At 48.9% G+C, this 20,447-nt stretch overlaps 2 protein-coding genes and 1 long non-coding RNA gene across 4 annotated transcripts; 1 reads left to right on the forward strand and 2 right to left on the reverse strand.

Moving 5' to 3' along the window:
- Positions 1 to 5,825: 5,825 nt before the first annotated feature.
- LOC120675943 (DNA-directed RNA polymerases II, IV and V subunit 3-like) lies at positions 5,826 to 8,077 on the reverse strand. The gene is made up of 3 exons (XM_039957144.1): positions 7,625 to 8,077; positions 6,922 to 7,138; positions 5,826 to 6,205 (listed from the first exon to the last, which is right to left on the reverse strand). The coding sequence occupies exons 1-3, from the start codon at positions 7,933 to 7,935 to the stop codon at positions 6,200 to 6,202; spliced, it is 534 nt and encodes a 177-aa protein (XP_039813078.1). The 5' UTR covers positions 7,936 to 8,077; the 3' UTR covers positions 5,826 to 6,199.
- A 298-nt stretch (positions 8,078 to 8,375) lies between these two features.
- Positions 8,376 to 14,803, forward strand: LOC120673094. 2 transcript variants are annotated; one of them, XR_005674503.1, is made up of 6 exons: positions 8,376 to 9,256; positions 9,403 to 9,553; positions 11,471 to 11,582; positions 12,545 to 12,548; positions 13,761 to 14,340; positions 14,457 to 14,803. It is a non-coding gene; the product is annotated as an uncharacterized LOC120673094 (long non-coding RNA). The 2 variants fall into 2 exon arrangements; XR_005674502.1 differs by having other exon boundaries at positions 8,378 to 9,256; positions 9,362 to 9,553.
- Positions 14,804 to 15,674: 871 nt separating this feature from the next.
- Positions 15,675 to 18,450, reverse strand: LOC120675937 (zinc finger BED domain-containing protein RICESLEEPER 2-like). The gene is made up of 3 exons (XM_039957140.1): positions 18,429 to 18,450; positions 18,251 to 18,348; positions 15,675 to 18,147 (listed from the first exon to the last, which is right to left on the reverse strand). Exon 3 carries the CDS (start codon positions 18,113 to 18,115, stop codon positions 15,878 to 15,880), a length of 2,238 nt encoding a protein of 745 aa, XP_039813074.1. The 5' UTR covers positions 18,116 to 18,147; positions 18,251 to 18,348; positions 18,429 to 18,450; the 3' UTR covers positions 15,675 to 15,877.
- Positions 18,451 to 20,447: the final 1,997 nt, after the last annotated feature.

The raw sequence follows: 20,447 nt of genomic DNA on the forward strand, positions 1-20,447 counted from the left end.
CAAGGACCGGCTCCAGACGCCGGAGCCTATCCGAAGCGGAGTTGAGCACCGAAAGGGCGTCATCTATCGATGCTGGCGCCTCTGCCACTTGGATTGGGCTCATTCCAAATAGCACCAGTGCTAAACTCGCTTCGTTCGCCCAGTCGGCGATCCGCTGGGCCCCTAGGCGCTGATCCTCCTGCAGCTTCTGGACCGCCTCCTGGACCCAGTTGTCCAGAGCTGCATTGGCCGCTTCAACCTCGCGGAGCCTCTCCTCGAGCTCGGCCTTCCTCTTCTCCGCCGACTGCTTCATCTTCTTAAGAGAGTCGCGTTGTATCCCAAGCTGCTTCTCCATGTTGGTGGCATGGGACTCCCGCTTATAGAGAAACTTCCGGTCCTCCTCCAGCTCCGACTCGGCTGTAGCCAGCTGGCTGGCCCTCTCCTCCAGCTGCTTCCGCCATCCGGCCAGGGTCCCAAAGAGCTCGTCCAGCTCCAGCTTGCGGATCTCGAGACCATGGCTGTGGGTCTCAAGCTCGGACCACTGAGCCGTGAGGCGAGTCTCAAGATCGGACCGCTGGGCCGCGAAGCCGACAACCTCCAAGGCAAAAGTCTCCTCCCGCTGCGCCAGGGCTTTCTCCCAGCTCGATACTGCGGGCTCCCGGTCGAACACCTTCCGACGGTTGGCCCGGTAGGCCTCTTGGTCGGCCTTGAGCTTGGACCGAGCTTCTGCAGCATGGGAGGCTTCAGCCTTCGTGTGCGCCTCTAGGCGGGTGTGCCAGTCGGAGAGGCGCAGGCGTGACCGGGCTCTTCGAGAACTGCGCCAGTGGTAAATATCCCGTTTACTCCGGCCGCAACAATGCCGAACGTCGCGCGCATGACTAGGTGAACCACTGAGAGTGGGACCCATAAGTCAGTAAGCCGCTGCGACGTGATGAGGCAGCAAATAACCCAAAGGGTGGTCAAAGCCGGACAAGACCCCAACACTAAGAGGCTTCAAGTTAAGCAGAGCCAAATCGTTGTAGTGGCCCCACCTGCGGGTTCGTTCCTCTCTCGAGGTGGGCCCGGGGGCCACTGTCGGTACCCTGTACCAGGGGTACCCACTTCTACTGCAACAAGGCAGGACTCGCATAGTCATCTGTGAGTAACGCCATAAGGGGCATAGCTGCCGGGCCCCACAGGTCAGGCTCCTACCTCACCGGGCCAATGGCCCCAGACCTGCTCCCCGCTCTGGGACGGGTCCGGTTGTAAGGATCGATGGACCAAGAGGGGGGGTGAATTGGGCCTTTTTCAAATTTCTAAGATAGATAAAACAACCTTAACCTATGCAATGCTAGTAAGGCTCAATTCCCCAACCGGCTAAACAAAGCAAACTACACAAGCTATCAAAGATATGAAACTAAGCAAGAAAGAGCTAAGCTATGATCTCTAAGGTCAAGCACATGAAAGAATGCATGAAAGTAAGTGCTTGAAATGAAATAGAGTGCAAGAGACAACCGGATTTTTCCCGTGGTGTCGATGTGTTGGCACACACCCCTAATCCACGTTGTGACACTCACTAAGAGTCTTGTCACCTCCCATGTCACCGAGACTTGGGCGCTCACTAAGAGTCTCCGTTCACCATCCCGGCGTGGTGGAGCTCAAGCCACGTACAATCTTCTTCTCCGGGCTCCCACAATCCTTGGCAAGCTCCGCGAGAAACACCTCGATCACCAAGATCGCCTAGGTGATGCCAATCACCAAGAGTAACAAGCTAAGGCCTTCACTTGAGCAAGAACCGATCACCAAGAACGAATGCACACTAGCTTCTCTCTACTCAAGTCCTTAATCTTGCTTCTTGATTGATTGAATGCACAAGTATGTGAATGATGAAGCTCAAGGTGGCTCTTGACTATATTATGAGTGTATGGATGTTGCCTGGTGTCAAGAGTGGGCGAAATGACCCATTGGAGGGGTATATATAGGCAGCTCACACAAATAGAGCCGTTGGAGAAAAGCTGCCAGAAAACTGCGTAGCGCCGGTTAATCCAACGTCCCTCCAATAGTCATCGTCGGTTTAACCGGTGAATGTAAACTGCCCCTTCTGAAAACTAGCCGTTATAACTTGGGCAGATTAACCGACGTATCATCGGTTTAACCGGTGAGTGTAGTTGTCTACTGATCAGCTGAAAAACCAAGTCTCTGGACAACTGCACCGACGTTAACTCAAACCTATCGTCGGTTTAACCGGTGAGTACAACTTCTGAATTCCTTTGAAAAAACCATCTCACTGGTCAATTGCACCAACGTCTTGATTTAAACAGCGTCGGTTTAACCGGTGTATTGAATTTGTCCAGACTCTGCTGACTTCGTTTAACCGACGCATAGAAAATTGAGAGCGTCGGTTAAACCGGTGTATAGACTTTTTCTGATTTTGTCTTTTCTGATTTGAGTCTTGAATGAAATCCAAATATTCTTGAGATATAGTTTGAGAACCACTTATTTGAACTTCTAGAAACCTGAGTGACCATAGTGTGCATCCATTTTCAAATGACCATGTCCATGCTCAAGTTACTTAGCCTTAACCCCTCTTAATAGTGCGATCACTACAAAACTATAAAACCTATACTAACCTAAGTGTCCTTCTCAACCTTATGACACTTAGGACTAGAAAGATCCTTAGTCTTGACATATAATTGAGTTGAATACCGAGATCGCCTTTTGAATAATGAAATTGAGGGGCCTCTTTTGACATATGACCAAATGAGCGATAATGATCTATTAAGCTGCACAAACTCATTAGTCACAATAATGGTTGTCATTAATCACCGAAACATACCTTGAGGGCCTAGATGCTTACACCGGTGACGCCACGTGTCCCAAGAGGAGGGGGAGCTCCGAACCAACGACCGGGGGCCCGGACCCCCCATAGGGGTCCGGGACCTCCCCGCGCCTGCCCGGACCTCCCATGCGCGTAGAGCCAGCATACCGCCAGGGGGGTCCGGAGGCGCATTAAATGTAGGTGCGGGCGCGAGCACGAGTCTTCCACTGGAAGACTCGCCCACCTACCGCATTTAATGCGGATGGTTGAGGCGTGCTCTGCACCCGCGGCACGCGGGACAGCTTTTTTCAGGCCTCACTGTGCGCCGCGGATTACCAAGGTACACAGTGAGGCTGCCTACGCCGCACCCGCGCAGAGCCCGTCTGCCGCATTAATTGGATACGACGGCACGGCACTTTTCCATCATGCTACCTACGCCGCAAGCTACACAGTCGTCCAGCTACGTGGCAGGCGACGCCGCTGGCTACGCCTGGCGCCGTTTCGACAAGACAGCGCCTGGACACGCCGGACGGAGGATTCCGGAAGCAGGCAAGGAAATCCAGGAGGGTGATCTCCTTCACCTGCGACACTTAATGTATGAACAATACTTAGTTTATACTACCTCGTTGGGCCCACCTGTCGGGGACCAACGGCCATGTGCGCGCCTCCCTTGAGATATAAAAGGGAGGCGCTCGCTGTACACGCGGGAGGGGACACAAGCTCCCCAGAGCACACGGAGACGCACGCTGGACTCAGCTCCAAGCTCTTCCAAACCCAAGCAATACATCACACAGTGGACGTAGGGTATTACGCTCCGGCGGCCCGAACCACTCTAAACCTGCTGTGTTCATCATGTTCTTGAGAGAGATCGAACTAATCCTAGCTAACCCCCGAGTACTCACCCTCTGGGCTTAGGCGGGTGTATTCCGCCACCCGGCTGTGGTTTGCCACACCACGACAATATCTACTTAGGACATTGCTCGGTTAGGACCGGTCTAACCGGTCGAAAGGACCGGTCTGACCGATAGTGTGCTTGGGGTAATTTGGACCGGCCTGACCGGTCCGATGGACCGGTCTGACCGGTGTGGCGGCAGCTGAGTGGATAGGGTTAGGGTAGTTGGTCCGAATCATTAGCAATTCTCCTCAGTTATGGGTTATTTTTGTAAATATGTAATTCATATATGTATTCTCTCATATCATATGCATATGCACACATGTAGATTTCGGTGCATGCGATCTCGTGACTGTGGAACAAGCGTAGCCGTGAAGCCCAAGAGCTAGCGAAGCAGGATTGAGAAGGAATTGTGAAGACCCTTGAAGACTTGGTCCAATGGTCGGAAGGGCCCAAGGCCTTACTAAAATTAACAATAATTTAGTGTTACCCTCAGGCAAGCCCCGGTGCATGTCCTACTATTTCAATTTATGAATCACTATGTATGCTTATTACTTGTGCATTACGTTTCCGGAGTTGTTCGAAACCTTAGTTGCATGATCCCTAGGTTTTCCTGGGCCTTATACTAGTATGTGTAGGTCGGTAGCACTGCTATGCTAATAGGTCTCGGTAGAAGTCGGGTGATATCCTAATACTCGCGAGAAATAGGATATTTTAGAGTCGAGTAATTTTCTGTTACTCGCGAGATATAGGATGTCCCTATAAATTGAATATATAGAATATTGGAAGAGGTAGGAAAGGAAAGGAATTGGAGACCGGGCGGGGAAGGTTTAGCCCCGTCTGTGTCGGTTAAGGACCGTTCGTTGTCTGGCCCTGTGATTGAGTTTGAACAGTACAAACTGCATACCGGGAGTAGAAGGTAGTCGAAACCGGTAAACCGAGTACTGCTTTGCTTCGAAAGTACAGGACTTCAACTCACCTCCTGGGGTAGTCGAGTAGTCGTGGAGAAATGAGGATGCATGTTTACTTTTGGTGGTCTCACGTTGTGCTCGGCTGACCATATGATGGTGGGGGCGGTCCTGTAGTTCGAGGTGGGGAGGGGAATGGTTGGTGCGTGGGGTCCGACGGGGCCTATACGTGTCGTGTTGGTTAGGTCCACCTTGCAAGGTTAAATCGGATCGATTCGCCGTCAGTCGCTCTCGGATATGAGCACCTTGATCGCAGCACCGCATCGTAGAGATACAATATGGAATTTGGATTATACATTTATGATGATGGTTACATTGAATTATAGTATGTTTGCTCTACCATGTGTGCTCTAGTTGGTTTAGGCAAATAGTAGATTATAGTAAATCTATATGGAACCTAGAGCTAAAATATTGAAAATAAGGATCCACCTTTTAGATGCTTTTTCTGCAAAATAAACCACCAGACAAATGCCTTGCATGTCTAGATATGTGGGATAAGTATACCCAATAGTCGGGTAAGTCTTGCTGAGTATTAGTTGCTCAGGGTTTATTGTTTATCCTATTTCAGGTTTAGGAGCTAACTAGGTTTCACATCGGTGGGCTCGATGTGGCGCCTTGTCTTCACGTCTCGGTAGCCCTCGACTTATCTCATTAGTTTTATTTATTCTCTAGTAAAAATGCTCTATAAATTAGATTCTCTTCTGCTGCTATCTTTTCTTTTGTAAATTTTAAATTTAAAGCTGCTTTGTGAAAGCCTTAATATTATTTACTATTTTGTAAGTTTTTATCATGTTGGTACCCTCTGCGCTCGCCTTTGTGCGGGGCTTCTGGTGTGTTTCGATCGGCCTGTGGGTTGGAAACAGCATGTCAAGTTACACTTAATTAAGCTAATGCGCCTAATGATGGCGGTTACGCTTAATTAAGCGTTTTAACTCGGCGGGTCTGTCACACTAGCTGTCTAGAGAATCGGCTGTTTGAATAATCTGGGTGTTTGGCAATTCTGATTATTTTGAATCGATTCTCTGAGTTGAATGGTAAAATGTCTGAAGTGTCCCTGAGAGTGATGATATCTCCTTTTATATTGAACTAGCTGTGTACCCGTGCGTTGCTACGGGGACAAACAATTATAATTAGAAGCATCAACTTTTTCAATTGTAACTAAAATTTTATTTCAAGCAATATAAATACAAAAAATCACATAATCCATCATAACATTGTCGTTCCAAAACGTATTGAGATAAATCAAACCCATTGGTTCACCATTATCGCCAAAATCAACTAAATATTTAAATAAATATACAGTACATTCTAATTTATATTCTTGCCTGTGATGCGGCTAAGGTATTCGCAGGAAGTAAGTTTTCAATAAGCATTCAAATCTGCCGCCAACACATCGATGACGAAGTTCTCCCGCATAGTACGGGCATTCTGTGAACAATTCGGATACTTCAATTGTATTGATGGATGAATCCTAATACCATACTTTTCTTCATCCATTGGTATAATGAGAGCTACCATGTAATCATCTTGCAGAGACATCTTTCATGATCCGTGGGGGCAGCCTCAGTACTACAACCACCATAACAGAAACAACAACAGAGAATAGGCAACAAAGCATAGCATGGTAGCTCCGTTTCATTTATATTAAGAGAATAAGAGCATTGTAAGAGTCTGAGATGAATTAGGTGTTTTGTGCTCATATTAAATACAACCCAGCAGAATAGTATCAAAAAGGAAAACACATGCTGGTGCTAGTATCAAACATAACATATGCGAGCATGCAACAATGTCAAGCTCACAGAACAGTAATAGCAAGTAACTGCTCTGAAAAGCTTTCTGTTTCAAACAGACCACCTTGAATCCATTTTCTAGGCAAACTGAAACCAAAGGAAATTGACTCGATTTAATCCTGACTTAATATTTAAGCAGACAAGAATCATTCATCGCTGGAGAGTATAAACCACAAGTTCTGTCTTACAATCAACTGTCTACAGGACTGATGTGAAGGATTTTCATTAAATAGTACAACAGAAACTGCATCAGTGCAAGCAAAGAGTTACCACCATATAAGGAACCAGTGTGAAACTGTAAACTACTACATAATGATACATGTCGAATTCTAAGGATCATGTTCATGTTAGAACAGGATAATCAAATAATTAAGTAGTATAAAGTCTAGAGAGTAATAATTTTGGACTGATGCCTCTCTCTAGAGGGGTTTGAAGCCGGATCTTTTTCCATTATCTAAAAAAAAGTAGTATAAAGTCTAGAGAAAACTAGCTGACCTGTTTGGTAATAGGATCAAGGTGAAATACTTTTGTAGGGCTGCTTTCTACCCAACTTCTTTTCTCATCAAGCGCCAATGTATCGATGTCAGGCTCATACATGAAAGTCACGGTAGCAGCTGGTGACCATTTGGCATGGTCCTTGCCGATTCCTTTCCTAGCAATGGAATGAAGCCTCAGTTCTTGACCCCGATTCAGCTTTACAGTAAGTATTCCCCTGATATCAGCAACATACAATAAGGGGACTACTCAATAGTAAAATAGAATGCTAAAACATGCCACTGCGTAAACCCACTGCTGATACAATGGAGCAGAGCATGACACGTATTACGTCAAAGATATTAACAGGGATTTAAATGCGACTTCCAATCTACTCATCATAATAAAGGGGAAAATACATATGCCAGGCAAGAATTGCTTGGAATGCTGAAGAAACAGGAATGTATACACAACTCTAGAACAAATAATTTATTTACCCACAGCTAGTTAAAGAGATCATTTGTCAGCCAAAGGAGATGTATTGGCAGATAACACAGTTAAGAATGGGGTCTCTTGAAATTTAAATGATTCGAGCCACACATAACAATTGGATTCCGACGGATCTACCGTCCTATAATAAGCATGACCAACAGTGGAATGAAGTGAACAATACGCAATAAGACCACAAATGGGTTAGCAACTAATTAGATGAAGGAACACTTGCCTCTGCTCCCCAGCGTTGGGCTCGAAGTCAGTGTTGATTGAGCGCCTGCTGCTAGGTGCGAGTCTGGTCGACGGGCAGACCTTGGGGTCGGCGGACCTCAGGTCGTTGGATGTGACCTCGAGCGTCTGGTCGGAGTCGGTGGCACGCGCGGAGAGGAGGAACTCGACGGAGCAGTACTCGCAGAAGCCGTCGCCGTCGCAAACGTTGCAGTCCCGGGAGAAGCGCATTTGCATGGCGGCGGCGGAGGTGAGGGGGATGAGCCCCAGGCAGTGCGCAATGAACTCGTCGCTGAGGACGGAGGAAGTTGACATCGATCTCGACGAGGTCGATGGCCACCGTGGGGCGGCGGGGGCGAGCCGCGGCGGTGAGGGCCGGCAGCGAGGGATGCGCGGCCGCGGGGCGGCGCGGGCGAAGGAGAGGAGCGGGGGAAGGCGGCGGGGCTGCGCGGGAGACGGAGATGGGCGAGGAGGGCGGCGAGCGACGGGAACCGTCGAGAGGCGTGGGCGAGGTGGGGACGTGTGTGAGCGGGGAGTGCGGGACGTGGGGAGCGGGGTCCGGACGCGCGCACGGGACGGACGAACCAACGAAGAAAAGAGCGGGCGGGACTGACAGACGAATCTCTATCTCTTCACTATTTTTATCTCTATCTCTATATCTATCTATATTTATATCTATATATATATTACTAAAAAACTATAAAGGTGACTCTTTTTGTTCGTTTTTACGCTTTCAATAATCCGCAGGGCGCTTTCGATGTCGCCCTCGCGCCCCTCTTTCCTTCCTTCGTCCGTCCGTCCGTCGGCCCCCCTCCCCCCACTCTCCCTCGACGGTTCCTCCTCCACGCCTCCTCTCCGACGGTTCCTCCTCCGCGCCTCCTCTCTCGCCAGCTCGGCCCCTACTCCAATCGCGCGGAACCGCTGGCCTCCATTGGTGCAGATCCACGGGCCGCCGCGCATCTCCGGCCGGCCGCCTTCACGCCGACGACGGGCGGGGGGACACACGGCTCTCCCCCAGTTCGCGGGGGGCTCTGGGCTCCCCGGCGTTGGCGTCGCGGCGAGCCACCACCACTCCGCCGACGAAGGCCCACCGCGCCTCTCTCCCTCAACTCGCGGCCGGCCCTCGCTCTCATGCCTCGCGGGGTGTCTCTCCCCCAATCTGTGGCTGGCACTCGCTCCTCGCGACTCCCGTGGCCCCTCCGTGGTGCCGCCGTCCACCGTGCCTCCCCGCCCCCAATCCTCCGTCCCCGATCGCGCGCCGCAACTTCTCCCTCCTCGACGGTTCCAAGCTCCTCGGGTGCGCTGGCCCACCCCATCCGCTCGCCTCCGTAATTGTCGCCGGCCTACCCATCCACGCGCCGCTTCCCCCGCCACTACTCCAGCGAACTCCCTGTCAAATCACGCCGTTCGTCATCTAATCATGCCGCTCTAGGACTCGGCCTCGACGGCCTCCGGGGCAGAGCGCGTGCTGCTTGTCCTCTTCGTCGGCGACGCTTGCGCCCGGTGGCGGGAGCAACGTCGGCAGAGAAGTTGAGGTTGGCCCTGGGCCCGCCGATGTCGCGTGCGGCGACTTCGTAGGCGAGCGCGGCATTCTCGGCGGAGGATAATGTGCCGAGCCAGATGGAGTGATGTACTGGTTAGTCCCATCTGCATACATTCCATCCCTAATCCTTTGTGCTAATCAGCATTCTTTCCTTGCTCCCAATTAACGAATCCAGACATTTTTTTTATCAAATCCAAGGTCCAAGTTCCAATCTTTTGCGCTCTTCCTCAACGTACCAGGGACAACGATGGTGCCGGCGGGGGGCTGGATCGAACTCCATCGATGAAATTGCCCCCATCCACGATGCAGAATTGCAGTTTCACCTGATGTCGTGGGAGCTGCAGGAGCAACATCCGGACAGCAATCAGTCGCCAAACTCATTGCAGCAAGGTACATCGATCAAGCATGTATAAATCTCATAGTTCCTTCTTCCAGCATCAGTTTGTGCAGTTCTCATGATGCATTTCCTTGGATCTTGGCACCCAGTAGTTTGGACTGATCGCAATTTCTGATAATCTTACTATTCTGAACATGTTCAGGCTTTTGATAAGCTTTGTATTCTGGACATGTTCAGGTTCCGATAAGCTTACACTGATGTTAGCAGTATTGATGTATTGCAATGTGCCAATATGAAATTTAGCTATGTCTGAACTCTGAAATTGTTCAGGTTGTGGTAGTTAGAGAAAATTACTCTCGTCATATCAGTAAAATATCCAAGCTAAAGATTTTCTTCTTGGTGTTCGATCACAACCATTTCTTGGATCTTGCTGTCAGTTTGGACTCTGACAAATGTTGCATGTCTAAATTCGCTCTGGTAGCCTGGTTTACTGTTAGCTAGAGACATTACTCTGATGGCAGTACTATTGTTTTAGAAAAAATCCATTACACTATTGTCTGTATATATTCAAGAATTGCTTCAACTATGTCTGGTCACTACATGCAAACTATTTGCATAGCAGCACGTGTTCACTATGAAATAGGGGTATCATATGCTAGAAGTTTGTATCACAGGGATTTCTGGATCAGGGGATGCTATGAGCCCCCGAGGATCAAAAATCTTACACTCCTGTATATGTTGCTTTTTTATAAACATAATAATCTGAATGTGTGCTCTGTAGATCGTCATCACTATCAGTTCCATTTTTCAGTTAAAATGGAGCGTGCCACCTGATTTTGATTGGATAAGTTTATTTGTCGATACTCATTGTCTTGCACACTGTTAGGTCGATCTAATCAGAAAAATCTTGCTAATTTTGTTCATATGAATTTGTTAATGCTAAACATCTATCAGCTACCTTTCCTGTTACTGTTACTGTTACTATTATGTTTACTATCAGCTACTTCTTAGATGGTTATCTGAAAGTGCCAAATGCTATATGAAAATTACTCCTGAATCTAATAGGTATGGCTCCTGTGGAATTTAAGTATGCCGAGGCAGACATTTAAGGTTTTCTGGTGAACCTAATTGTATGTAAGGGAGTAGATTGTCTGATGGCGGCAGATCGGTCTGTATTAGTTATTTTTCTTTCTCAAATTCTTGATGTTGATGAAATGATCATGATTCAAATACTTGGATCTGATGTTAGACGTTGAGCTTTATATCTTAGATGTCGCTCGTTGGTTTAGGATTGTTAAATGTCTGTACTAGCGTGCAGCTCTCAGATCACTTTCTTTCTTGTCGTTATATCAACTATGAGATTGGATGATGCTTCTATGTTTTGATGATATTGTTTAGATGGCTGTGATGGAAGCCTTATCGAACCTAACATGCATAGTTGTTAAATTTTTAGCTGCTGCAATCCTTTTATGAGAAATAAGACATGTAGAAATATTTTGTTTCAATGTTCAGTCTACCATAGCTTTAAGTATATAGGAGATTTGTTTCCGGTCCAAAGTATTCTCTAATTGATCTTGAGTGAAGCTTCTGAGTTGTGACGGGTCACATTTATCAGTGTTGTCGTGTTGATGTTTCTACAGTGCATCATTTGCTCAGGTTGCTCCTATGAGTTGCAAATCAAATCAGAGCTTCATCTAAACAGACTATGGGCATATCGTGTAATTAACTCAACATAACTGTGCTTGTTAGGAACTTAGTTTATAACCGATGTACCAGAGTTCTATTGTCTAAATGTGTGCTTGCTGGTGTCTTGAACTAGACGTCGAGGTACTGTCGGTAACAAGTTCTGGATGTCACTGGCTCAACCAGTGGCTGTCACTGAACTGTGCTGACAACACTGGAGCCAGTGAAGGGAATCAAAGGGTGCCTTAACTGGTTTCCTTTTGCCTGTGTTGGTTACATGGTTATAGGCTTATGGCAACTGTGAAGAAGGGAAACCCTGACCTCAGGAAGGTGATGCCAGCTGTCATTATGAGGCAGCGCAAGCCATGGCTCCGAAAGGATGGTGTTTACATGTACTTTGTGTTACAAATGAGGCTTGTTGTATTGATAGAGGCCCAAAGGGCAATATATATAGAGTACATGAGACACCCCAAACCCTAGAATAGGAAGATACAATACTACCCTTGACTATTGACTCTTATACTCTTAACACCCCCTCTCAAATGCAACGTGAATGCAATGTCGTTGCATTTGGAGAGTTGATACTAAGCACTAAACTAAAACATAAACATGAAAATGATACATCCAAGGTCCAAAATCAAAGATGTCGTCGAAGCGTGCAACTCTTGAACTTGTCAATGTAGAAAATGATCTCCTCCACAAGCAGGTATCGCCTTCACAACTCGTACTTCAGCGAATAGCCCGAGTCTTCACAAACCAGTACGTCAACTCCTCAAACATGAGCCTTGCTTTGGAGACTTGAACTTGACAATGTGTCAAACCAGCCAAACGGAGAGGAGAGAGTTCACTGCTGCAAGACGGCAGGCAGCGAGCGAGATGACATGATGATGACGACAAATAAATGGCCATTGGTCATGATGTGGAGCAAAACGGCTCCGAAAGGGACCAAGAGGGCATTGCCGCACCAACGATAATGATGTGATTAGCTAAATCGACGGGACTCAGCTAACCATAAAACAAAGAAGAAATTGGCTGACTGACAATGAATTTGTGGACACGCACGGCTTGGACGAACTGAATATGAGCAATTGGACTTGGATTAACACCGATGCAATTGGCAATGACTGACAAATTGAATGAAATGGTGGACATGATGTGGATCGACGTTGGTGCAAATGCAGCAAGGCAAATGACACTAATACTAGCAGCAGACTTGGATGGACTCAATAGAAACAACAAGCAAGGGTACTAGCAGCAGGCAGCAGCAATAGCAACAGGCAAAAGATGACAGTGGATAGGAGCAGCCCAAAGTATAGATGCAGGCTGATTTGCAAGGATGGCCAAGCAAGCTGAAATGGAAGGAAGGTCCAGCACCATGATGCACCAGCGAGCACTAGCAAAAGCAGAGGGCACATGCCCAAAAGGATATGTATGAACGTGCCCTCACGGGACAGGAGGTAGAGGCCAGGTGCTTGCTTGCTGAAGATGCAGAGAACAGCTCAAGCTGGTGAAGCAACAGAGGGCGCTGGAGGCCGGACAGTAGCTGGAGTCGAGGACGTCGGCAAGCTGGAGCAGATCCGGCTGCGCGCCGGGACAGGGGAGGTGCCACTCGCGGGGGTTGCAGCGGCGGCCTGCAGCGAGCCGCGCAGAGAAAGCGGAGCCCCTGCGCGGCGCGGACGGCGGACGGGCGCGCGGACGGGAGGCGGACGGCGGCGCTGGACGGCCTCCGCGACGGGCGGAGATGAGGACGGGATGCCGCGCGCCGATGGATCCGCGACAGGCGGGTGGCCGGCGGACGGAGGAGGACCGCGACGGCCAGGACGGGGCGGATCTTGCTGCTGCTGCGACAGGCGGAGAACGACGAGCGGCCTCGACAGGACAGGCCTCCCACGACGAGCCGCGACGGCGGCCGCGGACGGCGCGCGGGCGGCGAGACGGCCGGATCGACGAGGCGGCCTGATCCGCGACAGGCGGACGGAGAAGGACGACGACTTGCTGCTGCGGCTGTGACTCGATCTAGGAAAAAAAAATGGGTTTGGGGTTGGAGGGGATGCCGCCCCCAGGAGCACATCGATGCTCCCAGGGGCAGCGCAGCGGAGACGGAGGGTGGAGGACCGGATCGAACTAAGGCTGTGATACCATGTTACAAATGAGGCTGGTTGTATTGATAGATGCCCAAAGGGCAATATATATAGAGTACATGAGACACCCCAAACCTTAGAATAGGAAGATACAATACTACCCTTGACTATTGACTCTTATACTCTTAACACTTTGAAGGTACATCTCTTATCATGACTGGGTGGATTGACTTTGCAAGAATTTAATCTTAGCCGCATAAATTGCCTCGCATAAACAAAAAAATGTCTTCATGAGCTGGGATCAAATTAATCTTAGTAGCATAAATTGCCGTGCATAAAGAAAATTTGCATGAGTTATCTGGTGGCAATGTTTCAAATGATTTTGCTCAATGTTATTAGATAACTAACATATGTCTTCAATTGGTATGAACAGTAATATTATCCTATTTTCCAGTAATTAGTGTTTTAATGAATCACATAATTTTCCAATTCCCAGTTGCCAGTATGCATTCCGTTGAGAAAGAGGTGTACCTCAGCCCAATGACATCCTTGAACGAGCCAACCAGGTTCATGTAAGTTACAAATAATTTTAGATTGACCGAAGTAAATATTTTGATAATATTGACATTGCAGGTGGGTAGGGTTCCTTGATATCAAAATAGCCCACACCTTTAATAAATGGGATGTCAGTGCAAGGGTGTTATGAAATGGTAATTTACGAGAGAATAATGAAGACGTACTAAAAAAACTTGACATGCGGGGGGTGAGACCGCCCCCACGGCATTGTTTGAGAGGTAGAATGACCTTCTCACAGCAGGCCAAGAAAACCCCCGGACCCCTGCCCCACCCGTACACGAGGGCATGTCGCCTTGTGAGTTAGGCCGGGCTCCACAGTGCTTTGGACGTGGGACAAGCGAGGGAGTTTTTTTAACCCCAGAGCCCCCAAAACTGAAATTCGCCCCCGAGGGGGGTCGAACCCAGGACCTCTGGGGAGTGCCTCCAGCGATGCTACCACTACAATAGCAGGCCTTTGGCTAATGAAGACGTACTTGCACGTTGTCTTGGTGGATGAGCAGGTGCGGTCATTTTTTCTTTATAAAATGCGTGATACCGTATCTCAAATATATTAACTGAAGATAGCGTGATTGCATTCATCTAATTTGTCTGATGGCCGGCTAATATGTGTCCGCAGGGTACCAAAATTCCAAAATGGAAGCAGTTGCATGCGGTGACCACTCCATTGCTCGTTGAAAGAGAAACATATGACTTCTTTAGAGTGGGCTTTTCGTCAACTTTTGGTGATCCCTTGGCCCATATTTTATGTATATTGTTTAGATTACTTTGTCTTTCTCAGGCAGTGAGAGAATACATTGATTGTTGACGTCAAAAGCGAATATAAAATATTATCCTAGCCGCATCATTGACAAGAATATAAAATAGATAAGAGTATTTACTTTGTGCAAACGTAAATATGATGATGTATTTACGAGTTTGATGGATCTTAATATATTTGGGACGGCAATGTTTGCTCAATGATTATTATTTTTATTTGGTAGATTTGCATGTTTTATACTTGATCTTTTACCTCCCGTAGTAACGCACGAGCATTCACCTAGTAAACGAACGAATGGGTGACGAACCAAAAACTGTGACGGTCGTTTTAGTAGTAGAGAAGAGATACAAGAAGAATTTAATAATTTTTATTTTTTAGATCTTGACTACATAATTATAATTAGATCAAAAGACACAAACATTACAAGTAGCAGTCATTTACATTTGTTCATAGAAATGACTTCTTCTACACCCTTTGAATTCCTCCTTGCCGGCCTTATCCAAAGTTCCAAACCACGAGACGGTACCTCTCGAAGGCTGCCGCTGGCATGCTCTGCGTCCCTGGGCGCACATCCACGGGGAGCACCCAGGACCTTCTAGCTCTCTCTCTCTCCTCCTCGATTCATGGTTCTGCTCCGGCGATGGATGGTCCGCGACTCCGCGGGATGCGGCTGGCGGCGCGGGAGTAGCAGTGATCCGGAGATTTCCGAGCCATGGCGCGCAGAGAGGGTAGGGGCGGTTATAGCTGTCCAAACGTGCCGGCACGGCACTACACGGCACGGCCCGTGCCAGGCACGGCACGACCTGGCACGGCACTAAGTGGCACGGCAAACTAGCCGTGCCGTGCCCAGTAGTGCCACCGTGCCGGTGTCAAGGCACTAGCACGACACGGCTAACACTTTGCCGTGCCGTGCCGTGCCAAGGGGCACAGTAGTGCCAGTGCCGGCACTAGCACTATAGCCAAAACACATCATTCAACTCTAAATTTCAAGCACTTTCAAGTCTCAAACATATAGAAGCAAATAACAGATAAGAAATTGAACTGAATCAAACTCAGACACAAACCAAACTCAAATAGTTAACAAAAAATCAATTTTATTAGGAGCTTGTGCAATGGCTGCCTCATTAAAAACCTCTCTAGGTAAAACTCACCCTTGTGAGAAACCCTAGAGAGGGAAAAAGAGTACAGCCAAGCTCCAATTAAGTAGTTCATTACATCACAGTTCAAACTTAAAGTTCTATAGTCCAAGTCCTAAATATTACAGGCCATTACATAAATGATCATGAATCAAGATAAAGTTCTTCAAAAGCTTCCTCAAGCTCCTTGTCCTCCACATTCTGTTGCAGTCTTGCTTCTGCAGCCTCCCAGTCTTTGATGCAGGTCAGCATCTCCACCATTTCAGGCTTCAAACTCCTTCGCCGCTCCTCGATAATCCTGCCTGTCATACTAAAAGTGGATTCTGAAGATATGGTAGACACAGGAACAGTTAAGATATCTTTAGCCATGATTGACAATACTGGATATGTAAGTTTGTGTTGATGCCACCAGTCCAAGATGTTAAAGTCATCAGTTAGGTGGTTTACAGTGTCACAGTCCAAGTAGGACACAAGTTCAGAAGCATTAGAAGCTGATGACCTTACTGCATTCAGTAGAGAAGTTGCAGATGTATCTCTAGACATGTTAGGATTACCAGGCAAGATAACACCACCCAAAACAGGACCATCATCATCATATATTTCATCCCAAGCAGATCTTGACTTACCAGACAGGACAGGAGGGTCAGTCCTCCTCAACCTAACAGCACCATATTTCTCATCATATTTATTGTAAACATCAGCAAGTCTAGCTCTAGTGCCAACCAAATAAGCAGAATAATCAGTACTGGTGAGATTACCTAGCCTTCTTAGCACCCTAGTAAAACCTTTCATTTTAGCTCTGGGGTCCAAGATGAATGCAAAAGAGTAAAGCAAAGGTATGTCCCTCCAATACTTATTATATTTGTCTATCATAGGTTGCACCACAGATCTGATGTGCACATCATTAGCATAGTTTTTTAGGTGCAGAGAAATCTTAACAAGATAATGAATCATAAGTGGAGATGTAGGATAGTACACACCAGACAATGTGACAGTAGCATCATAAAACAACTCAAGAAAGGATAGCACTTTTTGTGCCATCATCCAATGATCCTCAGTTAACAGCAAAGGCTCACCTTCATCCCTAGGATACTGAGCTTGGATGAAAGTAGTGAAAGGGGACTTATGAGGAAACAGATGTTTAAGCATTAGGTAGGTAGAATTCCACCTAACCTCCATGTCCAGTTGAAACTTTCTAGGCCTAACACCAGTTGCAATGCAGTAGCTTTTATATGCAGCAATCCTCTGATTAGATGAATTTAAAAATGATATTGCAGTTCTAAATGTTTCTATCAAAGGCTTAAGAGTAGTTAGTGCCTCCTTGACAATCAGATTCAGAATATGACATGCACAACGCTGATGCAAGAATATAGAATTGACTGCATTGTTTAAACTAGATGATGCATACTCTGATTCATCAATTACTTCAAGACCAAGGTATTTAGACAGAATAGGTTTCAGTTTATGCATGGCTGATGCATTAGACGATGCATTGTCCAAAGTAACAGCAAACACCTTTTCAGACAAACCATAATCAGCAAGAACAGATGCTACACGGTCAGCAATATTTTGTCCATTGTGGGACACATCAATAAGAACCAGACCAAGCACCCTCTTCTCTAGTTGCCAGTCAGAGTTTATGTAGTGAGCAACAACACTAATGTAATCCTCTTTGGCATTACCAGACCAAATGTCGGAGGTTAGACACACACAGTTAATAGAAGTAGTAAAAGTCTCAACAAGTTTAGCCTTGCAATCAGTGAAGTACTTTAGTATGTCTCTAGAGGTGGTTTGCCTAGACACTTTAGTATATTTAGGATTGTGAGCATTTTTAATGTACTCGACAAAAGCCTCAGATTCACCAAGAGAGATAGGAACATCTAGTCTAGCAATCAATCGAACAAGTTCAGTACGAGCGCGCATAGGACAGTAGTCCCAAGTACGCATACTACCATCAGAAGTAAAAGAGATTTGAGACTGAGACATGCGATCCTTTTCACGCTTCTTAACGCAAACTAAAATGTGCCGGGATAAGTGACCAGTGCCACCACTAGAGAAACCAGAGTAGACCTTAGAGCAGTGAAGGCATCGAGCTCCATACCTGACCGTCTTACCATTGATTTCCTTGAATAGTTTCTCATAGTCAGCCCAGACAGGAGAGGTAGAGGGGCGTGGGCGCTTGGCGGTGTTACCGTCAGGTGCAGGTGGTTCCTCAACGTGTTCGCCGTCGCCGTCGACGGGAATAGCATCATCAGCGGTTGCGCCGAATAGGGCAGCGCGGTCCTCGTCCATGTTGTCCTCGTCGTCATCTCCGGCCAAGCCGCACAACCGCCGCTCCTCGTTCATGCCCACCTCCACCGTCTCTTCGTCAGATCCGGCCATGCTCAAGCGCCAGTGACCTGGTTCCTCAACAGCTACAATGCAACACAGAAAAGAACAGGGGTTAGGGTTAAATCTTGGAGAAGAAACGGTACTGGATGACTGGATCTAGGATTAGGGTTAGGGTTTGGGACTTACCTTTGTAGCTGGAGCACCAGGTGCACCGGCGACGTGGATGAAGCACGGATCCAGCCCTCCGCTTCCGGCCCTGGTTCCTCAACGGATCCCTTCTACATCTACAGAAGAACTGAAGAAGTGAGTGAGAGTCTGAGACTGAGAGAATAGGTACGAAAGGGAGAGGATTCGTTTCACTTACGCTAGATCCGGATCCGGAGCACCAGAGTTCGGCGGCGGCGATGGCGACGGAGATGACGAGGAGGACGACAAGGAGATGAGGACGCTACATGGTCTGTGCGAGATCGAGATGATGGGTCTCCAAGGCCGTGCCGTCTGCTAGTGCCGGCACCAGGCCCCGGCCTCTCACCGGAGTTCAGGAAGACGAGGGGAGAGGCCGAGAGGCGAGAGGGTGAGAGATCAGAGACGAGAAGAGGGGCGAGGCGAGCGGCTGGCCGGCTGCCGGGGGGAGGAAATGAATCAGGGTTAGGGTTGGGAGGGAGGGCGGCCGGCGCCGGGGCTTATATAGCCCAGCCACCAACGGGCGGATCGACTCCCCAACGGGACGATCCAACGGTCACCGGAGGCGCGGGGGGGAGGCTGCGGCGTGCCCATCGGGCCGCCTCCGTGCCTCACGGGCCGAGGCCGTGCCTCCCCGTGCCGCCGCTTCTGTCGGGCCGGGCCCGTGCTAGTGCCGTGGGCCTTGATCGCGGCCCAGGCACGGCCCGGCGCCTGGCACGGGCCCGGCACTAGCCCGCCTGCTCCCGGGCCGGACCGGGACAGTGCCGTGCTTTCTTGGGCCGGGCCCGTGCCGGCCCAACGGGCTCGGCCCAGTTGGCCAGCTATAGGGGCGGTGCAGCCGTTGACGGGGGTGTAAACCCGTCAACCGGCGGCTCCCGTGACAGGCTTGACTCGTGCAGGAACAGCTCAACCAGTCTTTTGGGTCGGATACGGCGCGGCCCACCAACTAGCGCCGGCAGTTGTCTTCGCTGGTACGCCAACACGGCTGGAGTCCGACCTCCTGGAACACGTGACGACTTCCCGACCTAGCGCCCCGGGTCAGAGCCGTACCAGACAACATGGGCCGTGCGCTTTAAGATTGCCGCCCCGCGCTGACAGGCGTGCCGGTCAAGACAGACCCCTGTACAGGCTCCACGACGCCTATTCCTCTTATCTTGCGGCGTAGACATAGGCTGCCGAGCTCTCTGATAGAGGGACATCACCGCAAGTGCGGGCCCCGCGACACTACGGGAGAGGGCGTCAACGGACGTCCCCTTCCGCGCCGTAATGATGGTTGCCCCTACGCACCACTCCATTACGCCAGCGAGCGTGACCGGACGTCTCTCGCCGGATCTCGGTAAGGCACCTCTCACCGGGCGCGCTGCCCTACGGGCAGGGGCTACGCAAGGATGAGGTGAGGTAGCCCTGCAGATAAGGGGCGTTGACTCAGAGAATAAGACCGGAGATGATCCCCGAGCGACCATTCGAGTGACCAAGCTGTCCCGACTGGTCGAGGATGGGACAACGCTTGGACAATCCGTTGCCCAAGAAAACTAGCCAGACTCAAGCCTCCCCACTCCTGACTGACTGAGTGGGCCTCAACGACTGATGAGGACGAAAGACTCCCAGACAGGGCCAAGACACAACGCTAGATATATGTAAATGGGGCCCTATCTTGGACTATAAAAGGGAAAGCCCCTCACGTAGGAAAGAGTTGGACTCCTAGAGGTTCGACACTGTTAGATTCATCTTGTAAGCTCCTCTCTAAACTTTAAGCACCCGGTCTCGAGAGCAACAGAGCAAAAACACCACCCCCAATACTGGACGTAGGGCATTTCCGGCCCAAACCAGTCTAAATTCTCGAGTCTTTGCGTGCTAGACCATATTCGATCAAGCGCAAAACAAACGAGCAATTTAGTAGTTTAGTAGTCGTCCATTTCCCGCCGCCACAGCCGTGTAGTGAGAGGATGGGGGTGGGGACGGGACGGCGCGAATCCAGGGGCGGCGCCACTCGCCGGAACTGCTGACCCGGGGAAGATGGGAGCAAAGGGAGAGGGAGTAGAGAGCACGGGAGGAAAAACAGTCTCGCTTAACTCGGACACGGGGTTGGCAACGCGTACGAGAGAAGGGAGTTCACGTTGTTTCGTTGATTCTCAGTGCCGCCGCTTCGTACATAATCGAGAGATAATCAAAATATTTGAGTGGAATTCTCTTTTTCCCA

This window comes from Panicum virgatum, chromosome 5N (genome assembly GCF_016808335.1).
Source record: "Panicum virgatum strain AP13 chromosome 5N, P.virgatum_v5, whole genome shotgun sequence".
Classification (NCBI taxonomy): Eukaryota; Viridiplantae; Streptophyta; class Magnoliopsida; order Poales; family Poaceae; genus Panicum; species Panicum virgatum.